This window comes from Muscardinus avellanarius, assembly GCF_963383645.1.
Source record: "Muscardinus avellanarius genome assembly, chromosome: 1".
Classification (NCBI taxonomy): domain Eukaryota; kingdom Metazoa; phylum Chordata; class Mammalia; order Rodentia; family Gliridae; genus Muscardinus; species Muscardinus avellanarius.
This window is the reverse complement of record NC_137786.1, coordinates 232,983,730-233,007,623: the sequence shown is the minus strand read 5'-3', so window position 1 is coordinate 233,007,623 and position 23,894 is coordinate 232,983,730. Positions and strand designations below refer to the sequence as shown.

General features: G+C 51.4%; 1 protein-coding gene across 5 annotated transcripts in view; it reads right to left on the bottom strand.

Moving 5' to 3' along the window:
- Nucleotides 1–739: 739 nt before the first annotated feature.
- The window catches only part of PACS1 (phosphofurin acidic cluster sorting protein 1), a gene marked incomplete at both ends in the record, with an annotated part of 139,409 nt that continues 116,254 nt past the window's right edge, over nucleotides 740–23,894 (bottom strand). For all 5 annotated transcript variants that reach the window (XM_080719011.1, XM_080719012.1, XM_080719013.1 and 2 more), the window contains 14 exons: nucleotides 740–855; nucleotides 955–1,074; nucleotides 2,265–2,491; nucleotides 4,244–4,379; nucleotides 4,610–4,652; nucleotides 8,253–8,295; nucleotides 8,721–8,823; nucleotides 9,366–9,476; nucleotides 9,672–9,826; nucleotides 10,384–10,490; nucleotides 11,210–11,314; nucleotides 12,200–12,335; nucleotides 12,440–12,555; nucleotides 15,039–15,119. In XM_080719011.1, the coding sequence (XP_080575137.1) occupies nucleotides 740–855; nucleotides 955–1,074; nucleotides 2,265–2,491; nucleotides 4,244–4,379; nucleotides 4,610–4,652; nucleotides 8,253–8,295; nucleotides 8,721–8,823; nucleotides 9,366–9,476; nucleotides 9,672–9,826; nucleotides 10,384–10,490; nucleotides 11,210–11,314; nucleotides 12,200–12,335; nucleotides 12,440–12,555; nucleotides 15,039–15,119 (1,599 nt within the window). The remainder of the gene's footprint in view (nucleotides 856–954; nucleotides 1,075–2,264; nucleotides 2,492–4,243; nucleotides 4,380–4,609; nucleotides 4,653–8,252; nucleotides 8,296–8,720; nucleotides 8,824–9,365; nucleotides 9,477–9,671; nucleotides 9,827–10,383; nucleotides 10,491–11,209; nucleotides 11,315–12,199; nucleotides 12,336–12,439; nucleotides 12,556–15,038; nucleotides 15,120–23,894) is intronic.

Below are 23,894 nucleotides of genomic sequence, written 5' to 3'. Positions count from 1 at the left end.
GAGGCAGTGGGAGGACAGAGCAGGGAGGGAAGACGAGAAGACACGGGAAAGGGGACGCTGGGCTGGAGGCGAGGAGGGCTGCCTCCCTGTCTCCTGGCCAGGCAGAGCTGTGTGGGAGGAGGGCGTCACCAACAAGAAAGGAAGCCACAGGACAGGACTGGCGCATGATGACAGTCACAGGACAACCAAGGGACCGGCACGCAAAGAACCAAAGAACCGCTCGTGACATACATAGGGCCTTGGTGCTGGGACGTCGTGCATGGGGAGACGGGAAGGCCCTTCATTCCAGAAACACACCGGGCCTCTTGGGCACCTCCACCAGGGTGGGAAGTGCCCGGCCTCACCAGATGCAGGCAGGGTGAGTGGCATTCGGTAGCTGGGCCTTGGGGAACGGCAGGCTGGCGGCCAGGGTAGGGCGGGCCAGGATTCCACAGTCCCAGGAAGGAAGCTGCTGCCACAAAAGGAGGTGGAAGGAAGGCCCGCAGGACTCAGTGCCAGGACCTAGAGGCACCAGAAGCAGAAGCCACCTGCCCTGCAACTGGGGCGGGGAGGAGGGCCAGGTCTGGGCGGTAGGGAGGGGAGGCAGCGTCCCCATGGCAGTGTCCTCCAGGCCTGGGCATGTGGAAGGCAGGCTCCGGTGCTGGGGGGGATGCTGGGCCCAGGCCTGCCGGCCTCCCCCTGCCCGCAGGCGGTGAGGCCAGGTGGCAGTGCCAGAAGGGAGCGCGGCTGGACGTGGGCCTCAGGTGGCCCTGCTACCACTGAAGAGTCCCACGGGAAAGTGCTTGACATGGGTGGGCCACTGGGCTGCCAGCTGGAAGAACTTGATGTCACTCCACTCGACTCCATCAATGGACACTGGGGATGACAGGGAGGGGAGGTTGGCAGGGCGCTGAGGCCATCGCCCTGCCCGCGGGAGGGACCACGCCTCCCTTGCCCAGCACTGCCGTACCGCACCTCTCAGCATGGTCTGCTGCTGCTTGGCGGAGCAGATGAGGCGGCTGATGCCCTCGATGACCTGGCTCTTAGAATCCACCTCCTTTTCCCGGGGTTTCTTGCTCAGGAAGATGGTGGGAACTGCAAAGCCAGCAGGAAGAGTCTCTTCCTCAGCTCAGGGAGGCAGCCGCCCCTCCTCCCCACGCCAGTGTCCCCTCTTCCTGGGGCACAGGAGCACTCTGCACACAGTGCGCCCTCCTGCCCCATACCCCCCGGCTCTGGTGGGGGTTGGCATCTGCGCACTCCTGCTTGGCTCTGGCAAGACCCCGTGCCTCCCAGAGCCCCACTCCCTTCATCTGTACGGCCAACGCCTGGGCCGGGTGGTCTGTGGGGTCCCTCCAGCTGGAAGCTCGAGGCACCTGGAGGCGCCTGCCTCCCTGTCTAGGGTGTGCGGAGCCCGCTGCAGTGATGCAGCAGCGGTGTCTGCGCTAACTGCCCTGTTGTGGGGGTGTGTGCCGCTTGGCTTCCACTCCAGGAAGGAGTGGCGCTCCACTCCTTCCAAGGACAAGAGGGCGCTGCGAGCCGCAGACCTCCCTCCGCAGGGCGGTGTTGCAGTCTGTGGGTTGTGGCTGTGGGCCTGGCATAGCTCCGGCTGCACCCGAGGGCAGGGAAAGTGCAGGGTGGGTGTGCGCGAGGGCTGCCGCTCTGCTGCAGTGTGGCTGGAGTGGGTAGGCCACGCTGCCTGACCGCAGCTGGCTTGTGGGCATTCCTGCCTCCAGTGCCTCTTATGCAGAAAGACCCAGGTCTGTGGACAGCCTTAGCTACTATTCAGTGAGGCCCTTTGCAACTCAGCAAGACCCTATTTCAAAATAAAGAATAAGCTGGGCGTGGTGGTGCACGCTTGTAATCCTGGCGCTTGGGAGGCTGACACAGGAGGAGTGTAGGGATGTCCCTCCTGTCCTTCAGTACATCCCGGAGGGCAGCGGCCAGAAAGGCTCCCTCCCCTCCGCAGAGGGACTGTCTCAGGCCCCACGGTGCCTGAGCAGCAGCTGGGACTGGTGTCCTGCAATGCAGCAGGTATGGCCTTGTCCCAGGTGGGGCAGGCTGGCCCAGACACACGTGCTGATTCACGTGTTCTTGCATTGACACACGCACCCACCCACCCACACGCTTCTTCCTGCGGTGCTGGCGTGGAGCCCAGGGCTGGCACACGCTAGGCAAGCACTCGCCACGAGCTGCACCCAGCACTCACGTTCCCTATCCCCAGTCAGATTCTGTCCCAGACTCTGAGAGAGGGCTGGGAGGTTGTGTCTGGCCTCAGAGGCACTTACCTTTCTTGTTCTTCTCTTTGGTGACCACGGTCATTGCCATGGTGCCAGAAAGCTGGGCCTCCCCGCCATGGGGCAGGCGGGAAACCTGCACTGAGCGGAAGACGCTCTTGAGCGTGTTCTTTGAGCTGGCGTCCCTCTTGTCGCCTTCCCTCCTTCGCTCCCCAGGGTGGCCCAGCCAGTAGTCCACCTGGAGGCCAATCACGTCACCATACGGGCTATTGGGGCTCCTGGAGAAGGAACAAACCCAAGGGCTGGCTTCCTTTTACTGCCTGGCCACTTGGGCCAGCTGCGGGAGTGGGAAATGAGGAGGGCCAGCTGTGGGGCTGTGCTCCCTCCAGGAACACAGAATCAGCCGCGAAGTGGGGAGAATGGGCTGATTCAAGAGAAAGCCAGGAAAGGCCCGAGGCACGGCAGGGGGCCAAGTCAAACTGTCACGGACGGACGAGGGCAGCAGAGCAGAAAGCCTTGTGAGGAGCACACACACACCAAGCGAGGGGAGCCAGGGCCAGGGCCAGGGCAGAGGACGGAGAGAGCGGCCGCCGCAGCTCAGCGCAGCCTCAGGAGCCTGTGGACACCGACCTGCGCGTTTGCTTATTCTGACACTTTTAGCTCAGTGATCATTTAGCTCCCAGGAGAAAAAGGGCTGATGTTTTCTTGAAAGGAGGTGTCAGACACAATAGGTACCCAGGCTATGAAAGTCATCTGATTTTTTCTTTCTGCCTTGGTTAGTGGATCCATTAAAACAACAACAAAACAAAACAAACAAACAAAAAACAAGCTTAGAGCCGGGTGTGGTGGCACATGCCTGTAATCCCAGTATTTGGGAGGCTGAGATAGGAGGATCACAGGCTCGCAGCTAACTAGTGAGGCCCTCTGTAACTAAGACCCTGTTTCAAAATAAAGAATAAAAAATAGGGCTGGGGGTGTAGCTCGGAGGTAGAATGCCCCGGGTTCCATCCCTGATACTGCAAAACAAAACAAGTTTAAACTGGATGAGAAAGGGGCTTGAGGAAGGGACTGGTCCAGGGCTCCCCAAATCCACGCTGGACAGAACGCCTTCCTGCAGCGGGCTGAGAATAGCTGTGTTCCTGCATTGTCCCTTCCAGGCAGATCAGCAGACAGCCACGGAGGACAATGGGAAGGGGACGGGAGGGAGGACAGGGCGGGATGCAGCTCCAGGGCTACAATGCTGTCACTGGTGCTTCTGGACGAGCTGCCAGCCAAGTCCTCCCGCCCAGGTGCTATATGGAAAGGAAAAAGGTGGAGGCAGAAGGAAGGGAAAAGGATGCTGGCTTCTATTCCTGCCCGTGGCCTGCTCTTCTGCTACTTGGAAGCCGCTCTCTCTCCTCCCCCTGCCATAACAAGCCTGACGGGACAGTGCCTCTCAGGTTCTCCATGTAAGCTTCAGATGCCCAAGATGCTAAAGAACCCCCACCCTGTTGTCACTCACTCCCTGCAAGCTCACGATTATGAGGCCACTGCTTCCGCTGCATGACAGGCTCAGTCTGGGAGAAAGAACTGCAGGAGAGCAGGCAGCCCCGGCCATCACTGCTGCAGTCCCAGGGCCTCACCGGGACTGCGTGGACAGGAAGCGCTGCACGGAAGCACACCCCGCACCCACTCTATTTAAGGACAGGACTGTTTCTGCGCCACAGTCCCGTGAGGTGGCCAGTTCATTTCTACTTCATAGCACTTGCCCCAGTGGACGGAGCACAGGACAGAGCCACTCAAGCCTGGCCATGTGTTCCTCCTGAGGTCCCATGACGAGACATCTGCACCATGTGCTACAGCCTGTGAAAGGCCTCTCTGCTCACTGAGACACCGCAGGCAGCATGCGCCTCCCGCCGCTGAGCCGTCCATGACTGCAGGCTGTGGCTGCTCGGCTCTCACCTGGTGTTTCACTAGTGCGAGTACCTGTTCAGGTTGTGGGGCCCAGCTGGAGGGACAAGGCAGGACAGATAGGTCTGCAAGAGCCTTACCCCACGATGGCGAGGGCACTGCTCATGGACGGGGAGGAGGGCGGGGTGGCCGTGGCATCTCGGCTCAGGCCCGAGCTGGAGGGTGGTGACGTGGAGGGCACAGTAAGGCTGACCACAGGTGAGTCATCCCCGTCACCTGTAGGGGGACACATACAGTCAGCTGGAGGCAGTCACCCCTGACCTGCTGGGGCAGGGAGAGCGGCAGCCTTGCTTTCCTCCTGGGCTAGGCCCCTCCTGCCTCCCCTCCCACCCCTCCCGCTCAAATGGCTTCCCCTAGCGCATAGAGCGCCTTCTAGCCCACTGGAGTAGGGTGAAGACCAGGAAGGCAGCATCCCTGCCCTGGAGAAGCACAGGAGCCCGGCCTACCTGCAGTGGAGGGTGAGTCTTCAACCAGGCCCACCTTCACCACCTGGAGGAGGAAGGGACACTCATTAGGTCCTTCTCTCAAGGCAGGCGCATGCCACCCCACTAGAAGATGGTCAGCACCCAGGCCATCATCACACAATCATTTTATGGTGGCTCATAAAATCTCTACAAATCTGCCGGGTGTGGTGGTACACCCTTGTAATCCTAGTACTTGGGAGGCTGAGATAGGAGGATTGCAGGTTCAAGGACAGTCCCAGCTACTTAGGCCCTCCACAAGTCAATGAAACCCTGTTTCAAAATAAGAAATGAAAATAGGGCTGGTAGCCGGGCGTGGTGGCGCACACTTGTAATCCCAGCATTTGGGAGGCTGAGACTGGAGGATCGCGGTTCGAGGACAGCCTCAGCTACTTAGTGAGGTCCTCTGCAAGTCAGTGAGACCTGGTTTCAAAATAAAGAATAAAAAATAGGGCAGGGGGTGTGGCTCAGAGGTCGAATGCCCCTGGGTTCCATCCCCAGACACACACACACACACACACACACACACACACACACACACACACACACACAAGGCTGGTAGCCCAGAGGTAGAATGCCCCTGGGTTCCATCCCCAGATACACACACACACACACACACACACACACACAAAAAAAAAAAAAAAAAAAAAAAGGCTGGTAGCCCAGAGGTAGAATGCCCCTGGGTTCCATCCCCAGTATGGGGGGAAAAATTTTTTTTTTCAAATTCCCCACAGAGAATCCTGAGAAGGACAGTGGGGCCCTCTAGTGGTCAAAAAGGATGCAGCTAGAGGTGAGCTGACTAGGGGTTGGGTGACAGGTGGGGTCCTGTGCCTTGACCTGGGCCAGCCTCTGGCAGGGAAGCCCCTGACTTGGTCTGCTGTAGTGGAGGGACTGAAGGCCATCTCCCCTGCAGGATTCTGAGGGTACGACTGCCATTTGCAGACTGGAGGAAGCAGCTGAGCTCTGGGGCTTCCTGGACACAATTGTTCCCCCCTCGCCTCCGCCCCCAGCCCCCTGCTTTTTTTTTGGTTGTACTGGGGTTCCTGGAAACCCTTCCACCTCCGGGCTACACTCCCAGACCTGTTTTTATACTTTTTTTTAAATTTAGAAACAGAGTCTCTTAAGCCAGCGCAGCTGGCTTCAAACCTGCGCGATCCTCCAGTCTCCGCCTCCCAAGCGCGAGGATTACAAGTGTGCACCACCGTGCCCGGCTCCTCCCTTTCTTGCGGTACTAAAGATTGAACCCTTGAACCCAGGGGCACTATGCCTCCAAGTTACACTCTCAGTCTATTTTTACATTTTTAAACAGGGTCTTGCTGGGTTGATGAAAATCTGAGGTTGCCCTCTAACCTTCGATCCTCTTGTCTCAACCTCAGATTACAAGTGTGTGCCACCATGCCCAGCTACTCAGGCATATTTTGTGTTTTAATCTGAAACAGGGTCTCACTAAGTTGTGAAGGGCCCCACTAAGTTGCTGAGGCTGTCTTCACACCTGCAATCCTCTTGTTTCAGCCTCACAAGTACTAAGATTACAGGTGTGTGCCAGCACGCCTGGCTCTCCTTTGGTTTCTGAAACTTTTGTTTACAGTGCTGGTAATTAAACCCAAGGCAATGCATATGCCAGCCACGTGCTCTAACTCTGAGCTGTGTTCCTAAGACATTTTCTTTCTTTCTTTCTTTTTTTTTTTTGTGGCCCTGGTGATTGAACCCAGGGGCATTCTTTCTCTGAGCTACACCCTGAGCCCTATTTTATTTTATGTGAAAACGGTCTTGCTAAGTTGATGAGTGTCTCACTACTTTCTGAGACTGTCCTTGAACCTGTGATCCTCCTGTCTCAGCCTCTCAAGTACTGCGATCACAGGTGTGTACCACCATGCCCAGCTCATTTTTTTCCCCCTCTTTAATCTCCTGGTTGGCTGTGAGGAGTGAGCTGCAACCCTATAAAGGTGTGAGTCTTGAGCCGGGCGTGGTGGCTCACGCTTGTAATCCCAGCATTCGGGAGGCTGAGACCTGGAGGATCGCGGTTCGCGGACAGCCTCAGCTACTTAGTGAGGCCCTCTGCAACTCAGTGAGACCCGGTTTCAAAATAAAGAATAAAAAATAGGGCAGGGGGTGTAGCCCGGAGGTCAAATGCCCCTGGGTTCCATCCCCAGACCCGAAAAAAAAAAAAAAAAAAAAAAAAAAAAAAAAAAGTGAGTCCAATTAACAGCCTGGGCTGTGGCCATGGTCTGCGGCCGGTGTCATAGCTATAGGAGGAGTCCCACATGTCCAAGGACGGCCACTCATTTCTCCAGCTAAGATCACTTAGAACACCCAGAATCTTGGACGTTCAGAATCAGGAATGGTGGGAGCTAAGCACCCCACTGTATTGCTCCTTCCCCCTAAAAGATCTGAGGGACGCTCGAGGTTAGGAAAGAAACACACATTAATTTCGAAGGGCAATCAGAATGTTCACGGGTAGAAACACAGGCTTTCAGGCATCCTTTGTTGAGTTCTCAGTCTCCTCTGTGCCCCTAATGAGGTCAGCCATGCCTGAGCCCAGCTGTTGGCAAGCAAAACAGGCCAAAACAAAAACAAAAATAAAACACCCCAACAACAACAACAACAACAAAAACAACAACAACAAAAACACCTGACACCAAAGACATTCAAGAGGCTCTTTACAAATTCACTAGAAGCCAGGCGTGGTGGTGCACGTTTATAATACCAGCATTCAGGAGGCTGAGACCAGAGGATCATAGTTCACAGACAGCCTCAGCTACTTAGTGAGGCCCTCTGTAACTTAGTGAGACCCTGTTTCAAAAATAAAGAATAAAAGCCCAGCGTGGTGGCACGTGCTTGTAATCCCCGCAGTTGGGAGGCTGAGACAGGAGGATTGCACAGGTTTGAAGCCAGCCTCAGCTACTTAGTGAGGTTCTTAGCAACTTAGTGAGACCCTATTTCCAAATAGAATATAAAAATAGGTCTGGGAGTATAGCCTGGAGGTAGAAAGCCTCTGGGTTCTATACCCTGTAAAACACACACACACACACACACACACACACACACACACACACACACACACACACACTCTCTCTCTCACTAATATATGTTCTTTTGCAATTAAATAGAAAGGAAGACTTTGATTCTTGGGCCTCTCCATGGGGCACTGTCCGAGGCTGCTTTCTCTGCCCTGGAGCTGGAGAAGCCATGCTCTGGCCACTACTAGAGAGATCCACAGACACCAACTTCAGGGCCTTGTGGAAAAACAGGAGACACCAGTGATGAATCGGGCTTGTTCAGGATTTGGGAAAGGGGGACCCAAAAGGCAGAGCCTGAGGCCAGTGTCCTGGCCCAGGGCGTCTCCACCTTGGCATTATGGACCTCTGGGACAAATCCTTCCCCAGTGTGAAGGCCAGTGCTGTGCACTGCAGGAGGTTGAGCAGTGTCCCTGGCCTCGGCCCACTAGCACCAGGAGCACCCGCACCCAGAGGTGATAACCAAAAATGTCTCCAGATCGTGCCAGATATCCTGGGGGCAAGATCTGTGCCAAGAGAACCACTGTTCCATATGAGTGTTTTATTTTCCTGTATCTGCTGGCAGTGCAGGAAGGCTGGGAAGGCAGGGGTACAGGAGAGGCAGTACTCACACCAATGAAGGGGATAAACTTCTGATAGGAGTCTTCATCAGGGCTGTTGAGAGACAGGAAAGCTTTATGGTTAATGGGTCTGGCAGAGCAGGGTGCTAGAGAAATAAGCTTTTCATGTGTTGCTATGACTGAAGTGTCCAGAACACCATGCCTCGTCTTCCTGGCACACCTTAGGGTGGCAGGGAGAGGGTCTGGTGCCCATTTACCCAAATCAGGGCAGAAGAGCAGACTGCAGACCACACTGCCAGCTCCCCACGGCTGACTTCAGCCAGCAGGGCGGGGCGCTGGAGAACTAACTCAAGCCCATGTGGTGGGGGGCCTGGGTGAGGTGAGGGGGAGCCCCTGGGTGGAGGTAAGTCCCTAGACTCCTATGATGAGAATGTGGGGAGGAGAATGAAAAGATGGAAGGACTCAAGACTTCCCTGGCCCGCACAATCTGTTTTAAGAACCCTCCAAAGTCCGACTTACAACTTATGCCTGCAGGTCAGCATGGCCTCGGCCACGGGCAGCTGGTGCGTCACGGCCGCCCCGTTCACGTACTGCATCACGCGCCCCACCACGTCCAGTTGCTCTGCAGAACAGCCGGCAGGGGATGGCCGTTCATTTCATCAGGCAACCCCACAACCCCTGGAAGGGACCCCTCCTGAGACCCAGGCGAGGACCCGCAGAGCAAGGCGCAGAAAGGGCTCTCCGATCCCCTTGTTTTGAATCAAAGGAAGCATGAACCAAAGGAAAGCAAGCGCTTTCTCTTCCACTGCAGCTCTACTCTGATGCCGCCACCTTCCTGGGCTCAGGAGGACACCTGCCGGTACAGTGTCACTCACTTATCAGAGATCGCTCAGTGTTGCTTATATTTCATCTCTCCAAGGAGAGCTGGCCTGTCCACTAGCCCAGCACAGCCTCCTAGCTGAGCAGGAGCTGGTCCATCACAGATGAAGCGTGCCCTGAGTGGAAGAGCAACACAACCCACACTCGCTGGGGAAGTGGACAGGCAGAGACAGGAAGGTGAGAGCCAGGGAGGAAAAGAAGTATGCCTGCCTCCTACGGCCCTTCTTCAGCGCCCAGTGCTGGCTCTCACAAACTCGGTGCCTCCTCCAGTGGGGGTTCCCTTACCTGACACCGGGGGCTCTGAGCGACTGAACAGGTCTCTCCAGCCAGAATCAAGGAAGGCGCTGCTGTATCTACTGTCGACTGAGCCCAAGTACTTGGCCACAGGGTGAGAACCTGAGAGATGGAAGACCAGAGAAGGTGAATGGGTTAGTGGATGCAATGGCAGCCAGCAGCTGTCCCCTGCATGGTCCAGGCCATTGATTTCCTGATGGTCCCACCCTAGATCAACCTCCCGTCCTGCTGCAGGAGCTGGATCTGTCTGTAGCAGCCTGGGGTCTGACACGCCCTCCCGATGCCGCCTGACTTTACCAAGGGGAATGATGAGGAAGCGCATGTAGCTCAGCCAGTCGGAGGTCTTGCTGGCCAGGGACTTGACAAAGAACCGGAGGATGGAGCTCAGGTAACTCTGGCCTCCCACGGCTGCCACCTTGACTGGCCTCGGCATGGAGGAGTTGCAGTTGCAGCTGGGGAAGAGGAGACAGGACCTGGGCACCCCTTGCTCCTGCTCAGGGCAGGCCCCAAGCTCTGAGTTCTCCTCCTCCCAACAAACCAGGGGGAAAGCAGAGCTGAGGTTAGTGGGGACGAGCTGGCAGCGCTACTCAGAAGCCCGCAGTGGCCTGTGCCTAAACATCTAGAATGCCTCGGTCCCTGTCACAGGGGAGGGGACTCCAGGCCCGTCAAAGAAGGCCTGGGGGAGGAGAACCCCAGCCCTTGAGCAGTAGCTATGGCCAGGGCAGAGTCAAAGATCTTTCTAAACCCTGGCTTCTCTCTTCTTCATCACAGGCCTATGAGGAGGACGAGGCAAGTGCAGGCACGGCAGGAGGCAGGGGCTCTGGAGCCTCTGGACCCTACGGCACCGGGGCAGCGGGTGCTACATACTGTTTTCACCCAAACACCCCCCCCCCCTGGAGTGCAGTTTCTTGGTCTGAGGTGGCTGCGAGGGCCTACACTGCATGGAGTCAGGGTGAAAGGATGCAGTGGAGGGCAATCACAGGGCAGGAGAGGGAAGCTGCAGTCTTACTAGCGCTGGATCCGGGTAAGCAGGGCAGACAGCACAGCCTGGACCTCCACGGTGGAGCAGGTGCACACGACAGGTTTCCGCTGGTCCTGGAGCAGCTCAGCCACATACTGGGTGGGGGAGAAAGGGGCAGGGAAGCAGATGAGGCTGCCTGGCTCCCCACAGGCACTGAGAGGGCAGGCCAGGCCAAGCTGCAGGGACCCTGTCCTCTGTCATTCTGGCCAGAGGGGGTCAGGCTTTTGACTGTCTTTAAATGTAGAAGGCTAGCCGGGCGTGGTGGCGCACGCTTGTAATCCCTGCGCTTGGGAGGCTGAGACAGGAGGATCGCACGGGTTCAAAGCCAGCCTCAGCTGCTTAGTGAGGTTCTCAGCAACTTAGTGAGACCCTGTTTCCAAATAAAATATAAAAAAGGTCTGGGAGTATAGCCCGGAGGTAGAAAGCCTCTGGACTCCACCCCCAGTACCACCCAAAAAAAAAAAAAAAAAAAAAGTAGAAGGCTTCAAGTGTAGCCTACACTCCACACGTCCCCGACACCGGTGTCACGGGGTGAACTGCGGCGAGGGAGCAGGCTCTGCCCTGGCATTTATAGGTCTTGCTTCTCAACGCGCCTCTGTGGCAGTACTGCCCAATGCATAGAGCTTCCTGGCAGGCAGGCCAGACAGATGCTTGCTACTTTTTTTCTTTTTACAGATGAGGAAATTGAGGTACAGGAAAGTAGTGACTGAAAAGTCTATAGGTTGGACAAAGACGATTAGAACACAGGCTCTGGGCTTGGCTGAGCGATGGGGTCCCTCTCCTGCCTCCCTGCCCCAGGTCCTCCATGCTGTACCTGGCCCTGCCAGTCAGTGGTGTTCACCAGGATGACGTTTTCTGGGAGGGCAGCATCTGACACCAGGATCTGATTCAGCTGGTCGTAAACTACCTTTCTTGGAATCTGCAGGGACAAGTGTCTATTAGGCACAGCCAGGGAGCTGCAGGGAGAACTCCTGGAGCATTTGTGAAGGAGAACAAGATGTAGAGGAGGAGGAGGGAGCCTTGGTGAAGCCACTTGTAACACAGCAGGCATGAAGCCAGTGGTGGCCAAGCCGGGGCGGGGGGCTTGTGGGGCACAGTGAGCTTCCCGGGGGGGGGTAGGGTGCTGGGGCAGGAAATCAGCAGTTCAGGCTTCAGGAGTGGAGGAGAGAGAGCGGTGAGCAGGTGCTTGGAGAGCAGGGTGAGGGCAGTGGAGAGGAGGAGTGGCAGCAGGACCTGCGTGGGACCGCTGTCCCAGGGAACAAAGGCATTTCAGGAATGGTGATTAACCAGCAGGGCAACACCTCACCCCAGGCATCGGGCTATTCTAGTCTCAGGTTCATTTGCAGCTATGGAATAACGTCAAACTCAGGAAGCCATACTGACACAAACTTTTCCTCTCCATAATATTTATTAGGGAAACGAATAGGCCAGCTGGAAAGGATTCCTTCCCTCGATCCTGAGGCTACTGCTTCAGAGAGAGGACACTCCTGGAGGTCTGCCTTCTGCCCATTTCCCCAGCCTACTCTCAGGCTTGGGCGCGGCCCAGGAACAGCTCGGACGACCCCTGCAGCCGATGGCAGAGGGCAATGCCGGCACTTCTTGCTCCCAGCCTTGTTCCCGTGCCAGTGGTGAACAGCAAAGACAGTAGACTTCTCTAACTTAGGCCTTTTATCAAGACTTTCTTTTAACAGCAATTCAAATATTCCTTTCCTCTCCAGCTAATTATCCAAGGGGGACATCAAAATGGAGACTAAACTCCGGGTAATCTCGGAGGCCCTGGTTTCGCGAGGGGACCTGCAAGTACCTGCGTGCTGTGGCCCAGGTCCGGCGAGCGCTCGCTGTCAGAGCTGTTGGTCCTCTCGCTCAGGGGCTTGGAGAGCTGCCGCTCCTTCAGCGGTGTGCTCCTTTTCTGCCGGGGTGTGTGTGTCCCTTCCACCTTGCTGATGGGGAGAAGGTGAAGGGTTCAATGGTCCCTCCAACTCCAAAGCAGCGCCCACCACCCAGGTCAGAGCCAGTGCCGTCTGCTTTCCTCTGATCTGAGTACCTGGGGGAGGCAGAGCCCTGCAGATCTGTCTTGCTGGACTTCATGGGGGTCTTGACTTTCTCTGGTACAACCAGACTTGTGCTAACATCGCCAAACATGTCCTGGTCAGTGATTTCCTGCCAGAGGAAGGAAGGTTATTTCTCACTTCATGGCCACACATTTGCTTCCCCCAGCCCTGCTCTCCAAACCTATGACCTGTCAACACTTGAAGGGTGCCTGACGATGGGCCTTCCTCACTCTGACCAGAGCCATCCTGCATCTACCTTGGATTCACCATGTCCCATCAGATGCCAGCTCCTGTCCACACGCCTTCCTGTTCACTCTCCTCTGCACACTCATGTCCAGGCCTTTGCTATTTTATTTTTTTCATGGTACTGGGGATGGAATCCAGGGTTATTCTACCTCCAAGCTACACCCCAGCCCTAATTTTTATTCTTTATTTTGAAACAGGGACTCACTAAGTAGCTTGAGGCTGTCCGTAAACTGCTATCCTCCTGTCTCAGCCTCCCGAATGCTGGGATTACAAGCATGCGTCACCAGGCCCAGCGACCCTCAGCAATTTAGGAAGATCTGGGTTCAAAAGAAGAAAATAAGCTGGGTGTGGTGGTGCATGCTTGTAATCCCAGCATTTGGGAGGCTGGAACAGGAGGATTGGGGTTGGGTTGGGGACAACCTCAGCTCCTTAAGTGGGGCCTTTTGCAACTTAGTGAGACCTTGTTTCAAAATAAAGAATTTTAAAAAAATAGGGCAGGGAGTGTAGCTCAGAGGTAGAATGCCCCTGGGTTCCATCCTCAGTACTGCAAAATAAAAAATAAAAAATAAAAAAAATTGCTAAGGGTCTCCTTAAATTGCTGAGGCTGACCTCAAACCTGTGACCCTCCTGTCTCAGCCTCTGAAGTAGTGGGATTATAGGCATGTGCCACCATGCCAGGATCCAGTTTATACATGGAATTATTTCCATGAAGTGTTCAAATCTCAAATACAAACTTAAATTTTCTTTCTTTCTTTCTTTCTTTTTTTTTTTTGGTGCTGGAGACTACACCCAGGGCCTCATACATGCTAGACGAGTATTCTACTACTAAACTACAGCTGTAGCCTGAACTTTCACTTTTTTTGGGGGGTGGTGGTGGTGGTACTAGGGTTCCTGGAAACCCTTCTACCTCTGGGCTACACTCCCAGAACTGTTTTTATATTTTTATTTGTTAACAGGGTCTCTTAAACCAGCGAGGCTGGCTTTGAACCTGCGCGATCCTCCTGTCTCTGCCTCCCAAGCAAGGAGATTACAAGCGTGAGCCACCATGCCCAGCTCAGCCTCAGCTTCTTAGTGAGGCCCTCTGCAACTTAGTGAGCACCTATTTCAAAATAAAGAATAAGCCGGGTGTGGTAATGCACACTTGTAATCCCCGCGCTTGGGAGGCTGAGACAGGAGGATCGTGCAGGTTCGAAGCCAGCCTTGGCTGGCTTAAGAGACCCTGTTTCCAAATAAAATATAAAATAAGTCTGGGAGTGTAGCCCGGATGTAGAAGGCCCCTGGGTTCCATCCCCAGTACCACCAAAAATGAAAGAAGAAGAAATAAAAAAAGAATAAAAGCCGGGCATGGTGGTGCACACTTGTAATCCTAGCATTTTCGAGGCTGAGACAGGAGGATTGTGGTTCGCGGTCAGCCTCAGCTACTTAGAGAGGCCTTTGCAACTCAGCAAGACCCTGTTTTAATATATAGAATAAAAAACAGGGCTGGGGGTGTAGCTTGGAGATAGAATTCCCCTGGGTTCAGATCCCCAGTACCACACACACACACACACACACACACACACACACACACACACACACAAATCCAAAACTTTCTATTCAACTACCAAAAGGTCCTGCCATGCCCAGACGGCGTTCTGTAATGCCTCTGCTCCCTCCCTCCCCAGTACCTAGCCTCCTGCTCACTGGGTGAACTTCAGGGTGTCCTTCAAGGCCAGTTCAAACAACCCTCCCAGTCTGCACTCCCTGCACCTCCTGGGCCTCCAGAGCCTTGATCCTGGTGTGCACGGGTGGCTCGAGGGGGCCTTGATCTTTGCATATTCCTTACCCAGCACCAACAGCAGCATGGTAAATGTAGTGCAATTCCTCAATGTTTAATTCAACTGAGCATCCCAGCCCATTCACTTCTACCTCACCAGAGCTCTGGCCTGCACTCTGGCCACTCCAACTCCTCCAAGGAGCTGATCAGTAACCACTTGCAGATTAATGCTGTGGTTTTCTTGCCACTGAAGGAGCAACATTGTAGGAAAAAGAGCTGGTTTTTCAGGGTAAGATGCTAGATATCATTTTTTGGAAGCGAACGAGGATAACAGTGAGAAATTACTCAAGCTAGCATTTGATCAACTCTAATGAAAGGGAAGAACATGGCTAATCTAGGGAACAAGCTGGTCTCTAGGGTAGGTTCCCTTCTGTGGTAAGGATTTCAGGAAAAAGAGAAGGCAGAATATGAATGAGCCTGTAAATTTAGGCTACACTTCTAAAGGTGGCCATGAAGTTTTTTTTGCCTTTATTTCTAAAGCTACAAAGGCTATTTAAAATGGCTGAAATAAGAAACTGAACCATACGTACCAGAGTGTCTGTTTCAGTTAAGCTGTCATCTTGGTTTTTTATCCAAGTAGATTTGACTTTTTCTAGAGCAGCCAATTCCATCTATGAAAAATTATAATAGTTATCCCTGATGCAAATAACTATAACTCTAACTTACTCTACTAGGTCCTTAAAAAACCTTAAAATAGCCGGGCGTGGTGGCGCACGCGTGTAATCCCCGCGCTTGGGAGGCAGAAGACAGGAGGATCGCACTGGTTCGAAGTCAGCCGGACTGGCTTAAGAGACCCTGTCTCAAAAAATATATAAAATAGGTCTGGGAGTGTAGCCCAGAGGTAGAAGGGCTTCCAGGAACCCCAGTACCACACACACACACACACACACAAAACAAAAAAAACCCTTAAAATAGCAGGGTGTAGTGGCACATGCTTGTAATCCCAGTACTTGGGAGGCTGAGACAGGAGGACCCAGATTCTTGGCCAGCCTCAGCTACTTAGTGAGGTTCTCTGCAACTTAGTGAGACCCTGTTTCCAAATAAAATATAAAATGGGTCTGGGAAGGTAGGCCACAGGTTGAAGGCCTCTGAGTTCCATCCTAGCTGGCCGTGGAGGCATATGCTTGTAATTTCAGCATTTGCGAGGCTGAGACAGGAGGATTGTGGTTTGTGGGGAGCCTCAGCTACGTAGTGAGGCCTTTTGCAACTCAGTGAAACCCTGTTTCAAAATATAGGGCCAGGGGTATAGTTCTCAAAGGTAATGAATGCCCCTGGGTTTCATTCCAGTACTACAAAAAAAAAAAAAAAAAAAAAAAAAAAAAAAAAAAAAAAAAAAGAAAAGGCTGGGAACATAGCTCAGAGGTAGAATGTCCCTGGATTCCATCCTCAGCACCACAAAAAACAAAAACAAAAACACAAGAGATATATTTTTGTGAAAACTAAGCTTCAAAGGGGCCAGTTATTTTTTTAATCATGGAGTCAGTCAGTAACACAGAGAAAGTGGAACCCAGGAATTTTGACTCCCACAAAACATCACTAGGGAAGAGAGGCTCAGAGTTAAATAGTTTTGCTAATGGATCTATAGTCTTTGACTCTTGATTCAGAGAACACTCTTGCCTCAAAGGGACATATGGGGGCCTCTTTTGCTTGTCAGAGAAGGGAGAATCTTACAGTTCAGGTTTTTGATTTTGAGACTAAAGATATCTATGGTAGTGTGATGAGAAGCCACTTAGGTGTGAATTAATTCTACATTTGTTCCCAACTCTTATTAGCATTTCTCATCAATATTAAAAGTTTATTTTGCAGATAGAGATACATAATCATATCGTTCATATTTGGCAATACCGTTTTGGCTGTGCAGACACCAAAGTCACAGTTATGAGCAGTATGGGCTGTGGGTCTTAATGTTGGGAAGGCACTGACCTTAGTGAATCTGTTTCTGTTAAGAAACCAAAGGAAGTGGAAAAGAGAAAGGATATCCCACTTCCTCTAACTCAAAGTCCTTTCTCTGGTGGGCGTGGCGGCACGTGCTTGTAATCCCCGCACTTGGGGGGTGGAGACAGGAGGACTGCGCTGGTTTGAAGCCAGCCTTGCTGGCTTAAGAGACCCTGTTTCCAAATAAAAAAAATTATATATATATATATATATATGTATGTATATGTAGTATATGTATGTGTGTGTGTGTGTGTGTGTGTGTGTGTGTGTGTGTGTCTGGGAGTGTAGCCCAGAGGTAAAAGGGTTTCCAGGAACCTCAGTACCAAAAAAAAAAAAAAAAAAGTCCTTTCTCTGAGTAAATTATAAAAAACTGAAACATCAGGCCAGTAAGCTCAGGGAAACACTGGGCGAAGTAACAGACCACAAGCAGGCTCTGTGCCAGCTGGGGCTGAAACATGCAGGGCAACTGTGCAGTGCCCTGTGGCATGCTCAGTAGCATTCTTGGTGTCTACTCACTAGATGCCAGTAGCAGCCCCGACTGGTGAAAACCCCACATGCCCCCAATCATTGCCAAATATCCCTGGGGAAGCAAAATCACCTTGGTGAAGAACCACTGCTCAAAGCCATCTCCAACACACTTTGGCCAGACCCTGTGGCCTCTGAGCTCAGAGCTATGTGAAGCAGGCTGCCTCCAGACTGCACAGTTAGTTCACTTACACATTGTCTACATGATTAAACAGTGCTCAGAGTCTAGAGTCTGGAAAAGCTCTGCTGAAGATGATCCTACTGTCTTTTGGATTTCAGCATGAAGTAGAGTGGGTGGTTTTAAAGGAGAAAGCCTTGTTGACAAACCCTAAGAGATCTACAGCAGTGTTTCCATGGGAGACGACAACATCCACTAATATCTATCCCCCACTAGCCTTTTTTTTTTTTTTTTTGGGTGGTACTGGGAGTGGAACCCAGAGGCTTTTCTACCTCTGGGCTATACTCCCAGACCTATTTTACACTTTATTTGGAAACAGGGTCTCACTAAGCTGCTGAGAGCCTCACTAAGTAGCTGAGGCTGGCTTTGAACATGTGCGATCCTCCTGTCTCAGCCTCCCAAGTGCTGGGATTACAAGCATGCACTACCACGCCTGGCCCCACTAGCCTTTTTCTCTTTTGGTGCTGGGATTAAATCCAGGAGGATTTATCTTAGCTATATCCCTAGCCCTACATCTATATCTATATCTGTGGTACTGAGGGTGGAACCCAGGGGCTTTTCTACCTCTGGGCTATACTCTCAGACCTATTTTATACTTTATTTGAAAACAGGGTCTCACTAAATTGCTGAGAGCCTCACTCAGTAGCTGAGGCTGACTTTGAACCGGTGTGATCCTGTAATCCTCCTGTCTCAGCCTCCCAAGTGCTGGGATTACAAGCGTGTACCACATGCCCGGCTCCTAGCCCTTTATATTTTATTTTAAAATTTTGAAACAGGGTTTCTCAAAGTTGCTGAATATCTTGCTAAACTGCTGAGGCTTGTCTCAGACCTGTGACTCTCCTATTGTAGCCTCCCAAGTCAGGGGATTACCGGTGTGTATCACTGAAACCATTTTTTTTTTTTTTTTTTTTGCGGTACAGGGGATGAAACACGGGCATTCTACCTCCAAGCTATATCCCCAGCCCTATTTTTTTAGTCTTTTAAATTCTGAAACCGGGTCTCACTGAGTTGCAAAGGGCCTTGCTAAGTAGCTGAGGCTGTCTGCAAATTGCGATCCTCTGTTCTCAGCCTCACGAATGCTGGGATTACAAGCGTGTGCCACCATGCCTGGCTCCAAGTTTTTTTTAAGTGTATCAGAGCAGTGAGGTGTGGTGGCACATGCCTGCAACCCCAGTACTTGGGAGGCTGAATCAGGAGAATCATGGGTTTGAGCCTAGCATGTGGTAACCTAGTAAGATACTGTTTCAAAATAAAAAATAAGGTGGGTGTGGTAGTATATTCCTGTAATCCCAGTACTTGGGAGGCTGAGGCAGGAGAATCAAAGGTTTGAGGGCAGCCTCAGAAACATAGTGAGACTCTGTTTAAAAATTAAAAAGGACTGGGGTGTGGTTCAGAGTAGAATGCCATTGGGTTTAAACCCTACTACCAAATTAATAAATAAAATAAAAAAATGAAATAGGACTAGGGATGTAGCTCAGAGGTAGAATGCCACTGGATTCAATCACCAGTGTCTATTCGTCTGTCTCTCTTTCACATACACACACAGTATAAGAGCACAAGATTTATTCTAAAGAGGAAGTTTGAGCTGGGTGTGGTGGTACATGCTTGTAATCCTAGTACTTGGGAGGCTAAGACAGGAGGATCATGGGCTCACAGGCAGCTTCAGTTACTTGGTGATGCCCTCTGCAACTTAGTGAGACCCTGTTTCAAAATTAAGAATAAAGAAGTAGGACTGGAGGTGAAGCTTGGAGGTAGAATGCCCCTGGGTTCAATACTCAGTACCACAAAAAAAGGGGAGTACACACTGGAGAATGGGTGTATGGGTCATTAAAAAGAAGTCTCCCTACTGGTTTTATCAAGGTATAAGTGACAAAATTGGAATACATCCCCAACTTCTCCAAGCTTCTGCTCCTGCCCCTAAAAACTCGAGAGCTTTTCTCCCCCAGGACCCAGGAGCAGGCAGTTCTCCAGCTGGGTCTGTCTGACTACTGGCACTAGGAGCGGCTTCTGAGGTCCCAGAAGCACGTGCCCATGGTCAGCGGCAGCTACCGAGGTGTGTGGGGAGCGGGGAGGAGAGAAAGAAGATGAAGAACTCGTCTAACACCATCACTGAGGTGCTGTGGACAGACAGCAGGCAGTCTTGGCTGAAAATCTGCTCCTTGCCCTGAAGCACTTTCAGGGCCTATTGTTATTAGCTCAGAGAACCAAATTAAGTTGCTCAGCTGCAAGGACTTGTATCAGCAGAAATTCCTTCTGGTTCTAGTGATAAACTGAATCCTCTCAGAATTTGGGAAACAAAAAAAATAAATAAATGAAGCTGGGGATGTAGCTCGGTGGTAGAGCACTTGTTTGGCAAGCACAAGACTCTGTGATCAAACCCCTGCAATGTGGAAAAAAAGTAACAGTGCTTAGCAACAGGGACCAGAGGCGCCACCCCGAGGCAGCAGGCACACAGCCCCATATGCTACATACACAAGACGGCATGTTGTTCCTAATCCACCTGGAAATTCCGCATAATAGACAGCCTTGTTCTGCCTTTCCCAAAGAGCCTTCTCACCAAAGGGTTCCACAGTCCCACACCCACCTAAAGACATATGGGACTCTTCAAAATAGAAACCCCAGCAGGGAAGCAGCAAAGCAACCTGAGGTCTAGCCAAAAGAATCAGAATCCGAAGGACGCATGTAAAAGACATTTAGAGTCTATCAATTTTAGGAGTCTGAAACTGGTATGGCTGTAAGAAATTACAGTAAGAAAGGCCAAAGCAGCTTACACTTATTGCAGGTCCCTAAATAGCAAAGTTACCAATCAGCACGTACCACTAGACATCTGGGCCACATGATCTCACTGCATCTCCGTCTGGTCTTTTTTTTTTAAGCCGGGCGTGGTGGCGCATGCTTGTAATCCCTGTGCTTGGGAGGCTGAGACAGGAGGATCGCATAGGCTCGAAGCCAGCCTCAGCTGGCTTAAGAGACCCTGTTTCCAAATAAAATATAAAATAGGTCTGAGAGTGTAGCCTGGAGGTGGAAGGCCCCTGGGTTCCATCCCCAGTACCACCAAAAATAAAAAAATAAATTAAAAAAATTTTTTTGTATGCGTATGGTATTGGGGATTGAATCTAGGGGAATTCTACCTCTAAATTAAACTTTAAGACCTACTTTATTTTGTATTTTGAAACAGAGTCTTGCTAAGTTGCTGAGACTAGTGTTGAACCTCTGATCCTCCTGTCTCAGCCTCCCAAACACTGGGATTACAGGCCTGCGCCACCACGACTGGTGAGGCATATTTTTTGCCACATACTTTGCAGCTGAGGATACAAAGGCATGGGAATTTGCCCAAGATCACAGTCACTGGAATGATGGAATCATTCAGATCCAGAAATTCCATCCTGAAGCCAGGTGTGGTGGCGTGTGTTTATAATCCCAGCATTTGAGAGGCTGAGACTGGAGGATTGCGGTTTGCGGACAGCCTCAGCTACTTAGTGAGGCCTTTCGCAACTCAGTGAGACCCTGTTTCGAAAAAGAAAAAGACTTTAAAAATAGGACTGGAGTGTAGCTCAGAGGTAGAATGCCCCTGGGTTCCATCCCTAGTACTGGGGGGAAAAAAAAAAAAAAAAAAAAAAAGAAATTCTATCCTTTCAGAAGCTGAGACAGAAGGATTGCAGGTTCAAGGCTAGCCTCAGCAACTTATACCCTGTTTCAAAATAAAAAATAAGGTGGGTGTGGTGGCACACTCTTGTAATCCCAGCATTTGGGAGGCCAAGATAGGAGGACTGCAGTTTGGGACAGACTCAGCTACTTAATGAGGCCTTCCACAACTTAGAGAGACTTTGTTTCAAAATAAAGAATAAAAAATAGGGCTGGGGGTTTAGTTTGGCAGTAGAATGCCTTTGGGTTCCATCCCCAATACCAAGGGGGGGGGAAAGGAGCTAGACATGGTGCCACATGCCTGTAATCTTAGTACTAGGGAGGCTGAGATAGGAGTATCTCAGGTTTGAGGATAGCCTCAGCAACGAAGCAAGATTCTCAGCAACCTAGGGAAACCCTATTTCAAAATAAAAAATGAGCTGGAATCCGGGCATGGAAGCACATGCTCATAATCCCAGTACTTGGGAGGCTGAGACAAGAGGATCTCAGGTTCAAGGACAGCTTCAGTAAGTAGTGAAACGCTCAACAACTTAGAGAGACACTGTTTCAAAATAATAATAAAATAAGGCTAGGGGTGTAGCTTAGAGGTAGAATGCCTCTGAATTCAAATCCTAATTAAAAAAAAAAAAAGAAAGGAAGAAAAAAAGAAAGAAAGAAAAAGAGAGCTGGGCGTGGTGGCGCACATTTGCAATCCCTGCGCTTGGGAGGCGGAGACAGGAGGAGGAGACAGGAGGATCGCACGGGTTCGAAGCCAGCCTCAGCTACTTAGTGAGGCTCTCAGCAACTCACTGAGACCCTGTTTCCAAATAAAATAGAAAATAGGGCTGGGAATATAGCTTGGAGGTAGAAAAGCCCTTGGGTTTCACCCCCAGTACCATCAAAAAAAAAAAAAAAAAAAAAAAAAAAGAAAAAAGAAAAGAAAGAACGAAGAGCTGGGCATGTAGCTAGGAGGTAGAATGCCCCTGGGTCCAAACCCCAGTATCTCACTTTCTTCTCTCTTACATGTGCATGCATGCGTGTGCACACACACACACAAACCCACCCTGCAGAACTGTGTGGGTTTTTTTGCCTACACAGGACATGGCCACCTTACTATAGAGACTGTTGCTCTACTGCCCCCACCCCCCCGTACTAAAACAACTCAAGTTGTTCTACCTCTGAGCTATACTCCCAGCCCTTTCTTTCTTTTTATGTTTTCAAACAGGGTCGTCTTGCTAGGTTGCTGAGTCTTACTACACTGCTGAGGCTGTTAGTACAATTCTCCTGTTTCAGCCTCTCAAGTTCAGAGATTATAGGAATGAGCCACTGTACCCCGCTCTCCATTGCCTTTTGAGATAACTGGGCTCCTATGCCAACACCTTACTTTACAAATAAGGCATCTAAGGCTCAGGAGTATTAAGGTGATTTTTTTTTTCTCTCTAAATGTTGTTAACCATTGAGATGAAAGAAGAACCTATGGTCAAATTCCATCAACTCAGAAACACTTAAAAAAAAAAAAGCTCTCTTGTTGGTTTAGTAACGAGGATCAGTAGCCTTTACTGTGCATGCACGGTATGTCAGGTGCTGCACTGGCTGCCTCTTGGGCACTGGTCAGTGGATCCCTGATGACACTGTATCAGAGCAGTCTAGTGGATCCCTGATGACACTGTATCACAGCAGTCTACTTGACCTGCATTTCTAGAGCACTATGTGGCAGCCCTCCCGCCATGGCTAGCCACCAGGCTTTTTTCTAGAAATTACCCTTATATTTAACATGAACCTGTTCTGATGAGAAGCTCTCCTCCTCTTGCTGCTGAGCTGCCAATGGTCTGTCCCTGGAGACAGTGACAGTTCAGCAGGATCATTTGTCAGCTCCCTGTGAAAAGCAGCAGCTCTCACCCACACCCTGCATGCTAGTACAGTAAGTGAGGCCTCTTCAGCTCCAGAAGACCACGAACCAGGGCAGGAAGGTGCTGGGGATGCTGGGCTGCGAGTGGCAGGCCTGAGGCTTCTCCAGGGGGGATTCTTGGTGTGGGATGCCTCGGTCCTCCTACCTCTCTTCACTAACACCCAGTCTTGGTGGCCAGATCAAGCAGCTGTACTTCAACCAGGAGAGGGGAGATGGCCCCATCTGGTGGAAGCAGGCAGAACAGCAGTCATGGGTGTTCAGGAGACATTGCTGGTGGTTTGCAGTGCTTTTCAGCAGACAGAGGGCCCGCAGCATCACACCATCTCCTCATAGTTTACACCTATTTGCAGGGTGAGTGGTGTATTCCCTCTGGTAAACAAACGACCATACGCTTCATCTGCTACCAAATCAACAAGAGGATTTAAGGATTCACTGTCTTTCATCAACAAAAAAGACAAAGCTCTCGAGGGCAAACCATACCTCTGTTCAGAAACCATGCATAATGTCCACGCCTTTCTGTGTAAACAAAGGGGAGAGTGGCTTCCCCAGGCTGAGGTGAGGTGAGGGTCCACCTGCGACCCACTGCTGGGTGCCAGGAGCCATGGCAGATGGTTCTTTCCTCTTGCTCACCAGCAAAAGGAGGCTGACCTACTGAGTTCTACATTCTTTTAGGACACTGCTCCACTCTTGAGCTCTCCACCTGGAAGAGTCTAATTTACTGTCTCCTGGACAGACCCTGTGCCCCTCTGTCCCCCCCCCCCTTTATGTTGTACAAGGGATTGATCTGGGGGCATTCTATTTACAAGCTACAACATCAGTTTCGTTTTTTTATTTTTGTGGTACTGGGGATAGAACCCAGAAGTATTCTACCTCCGAGCTACATCCCCAGCCCTATTTTTTATTCTTTATTTTGAAACAGAGTCTCACTGAGTTGCAAAGGGCCTCACTAAGTAGCTGAGGTTGTCTGTGAACCGTGATCCTCCTGTCTCAGCCTCCCAAATGCTGGGATTACAAGTGTGTGCCACCACGCCCAGCTTTATTTCTGTTTTGAAACAGGGTCTTGTTAGGTTGGTTGACGAGAGTCTCACTACTTGCTGGGGCTGTCCTTGAACCTGCATCCTTCTGTCTCAGATTCCCAAGCAATGGGATTACAGGTGTGTGCCACTGCACCTGGCTGCCCTCTGCCCTTTACACCTGTTTCTTCCCCAGCCTAGA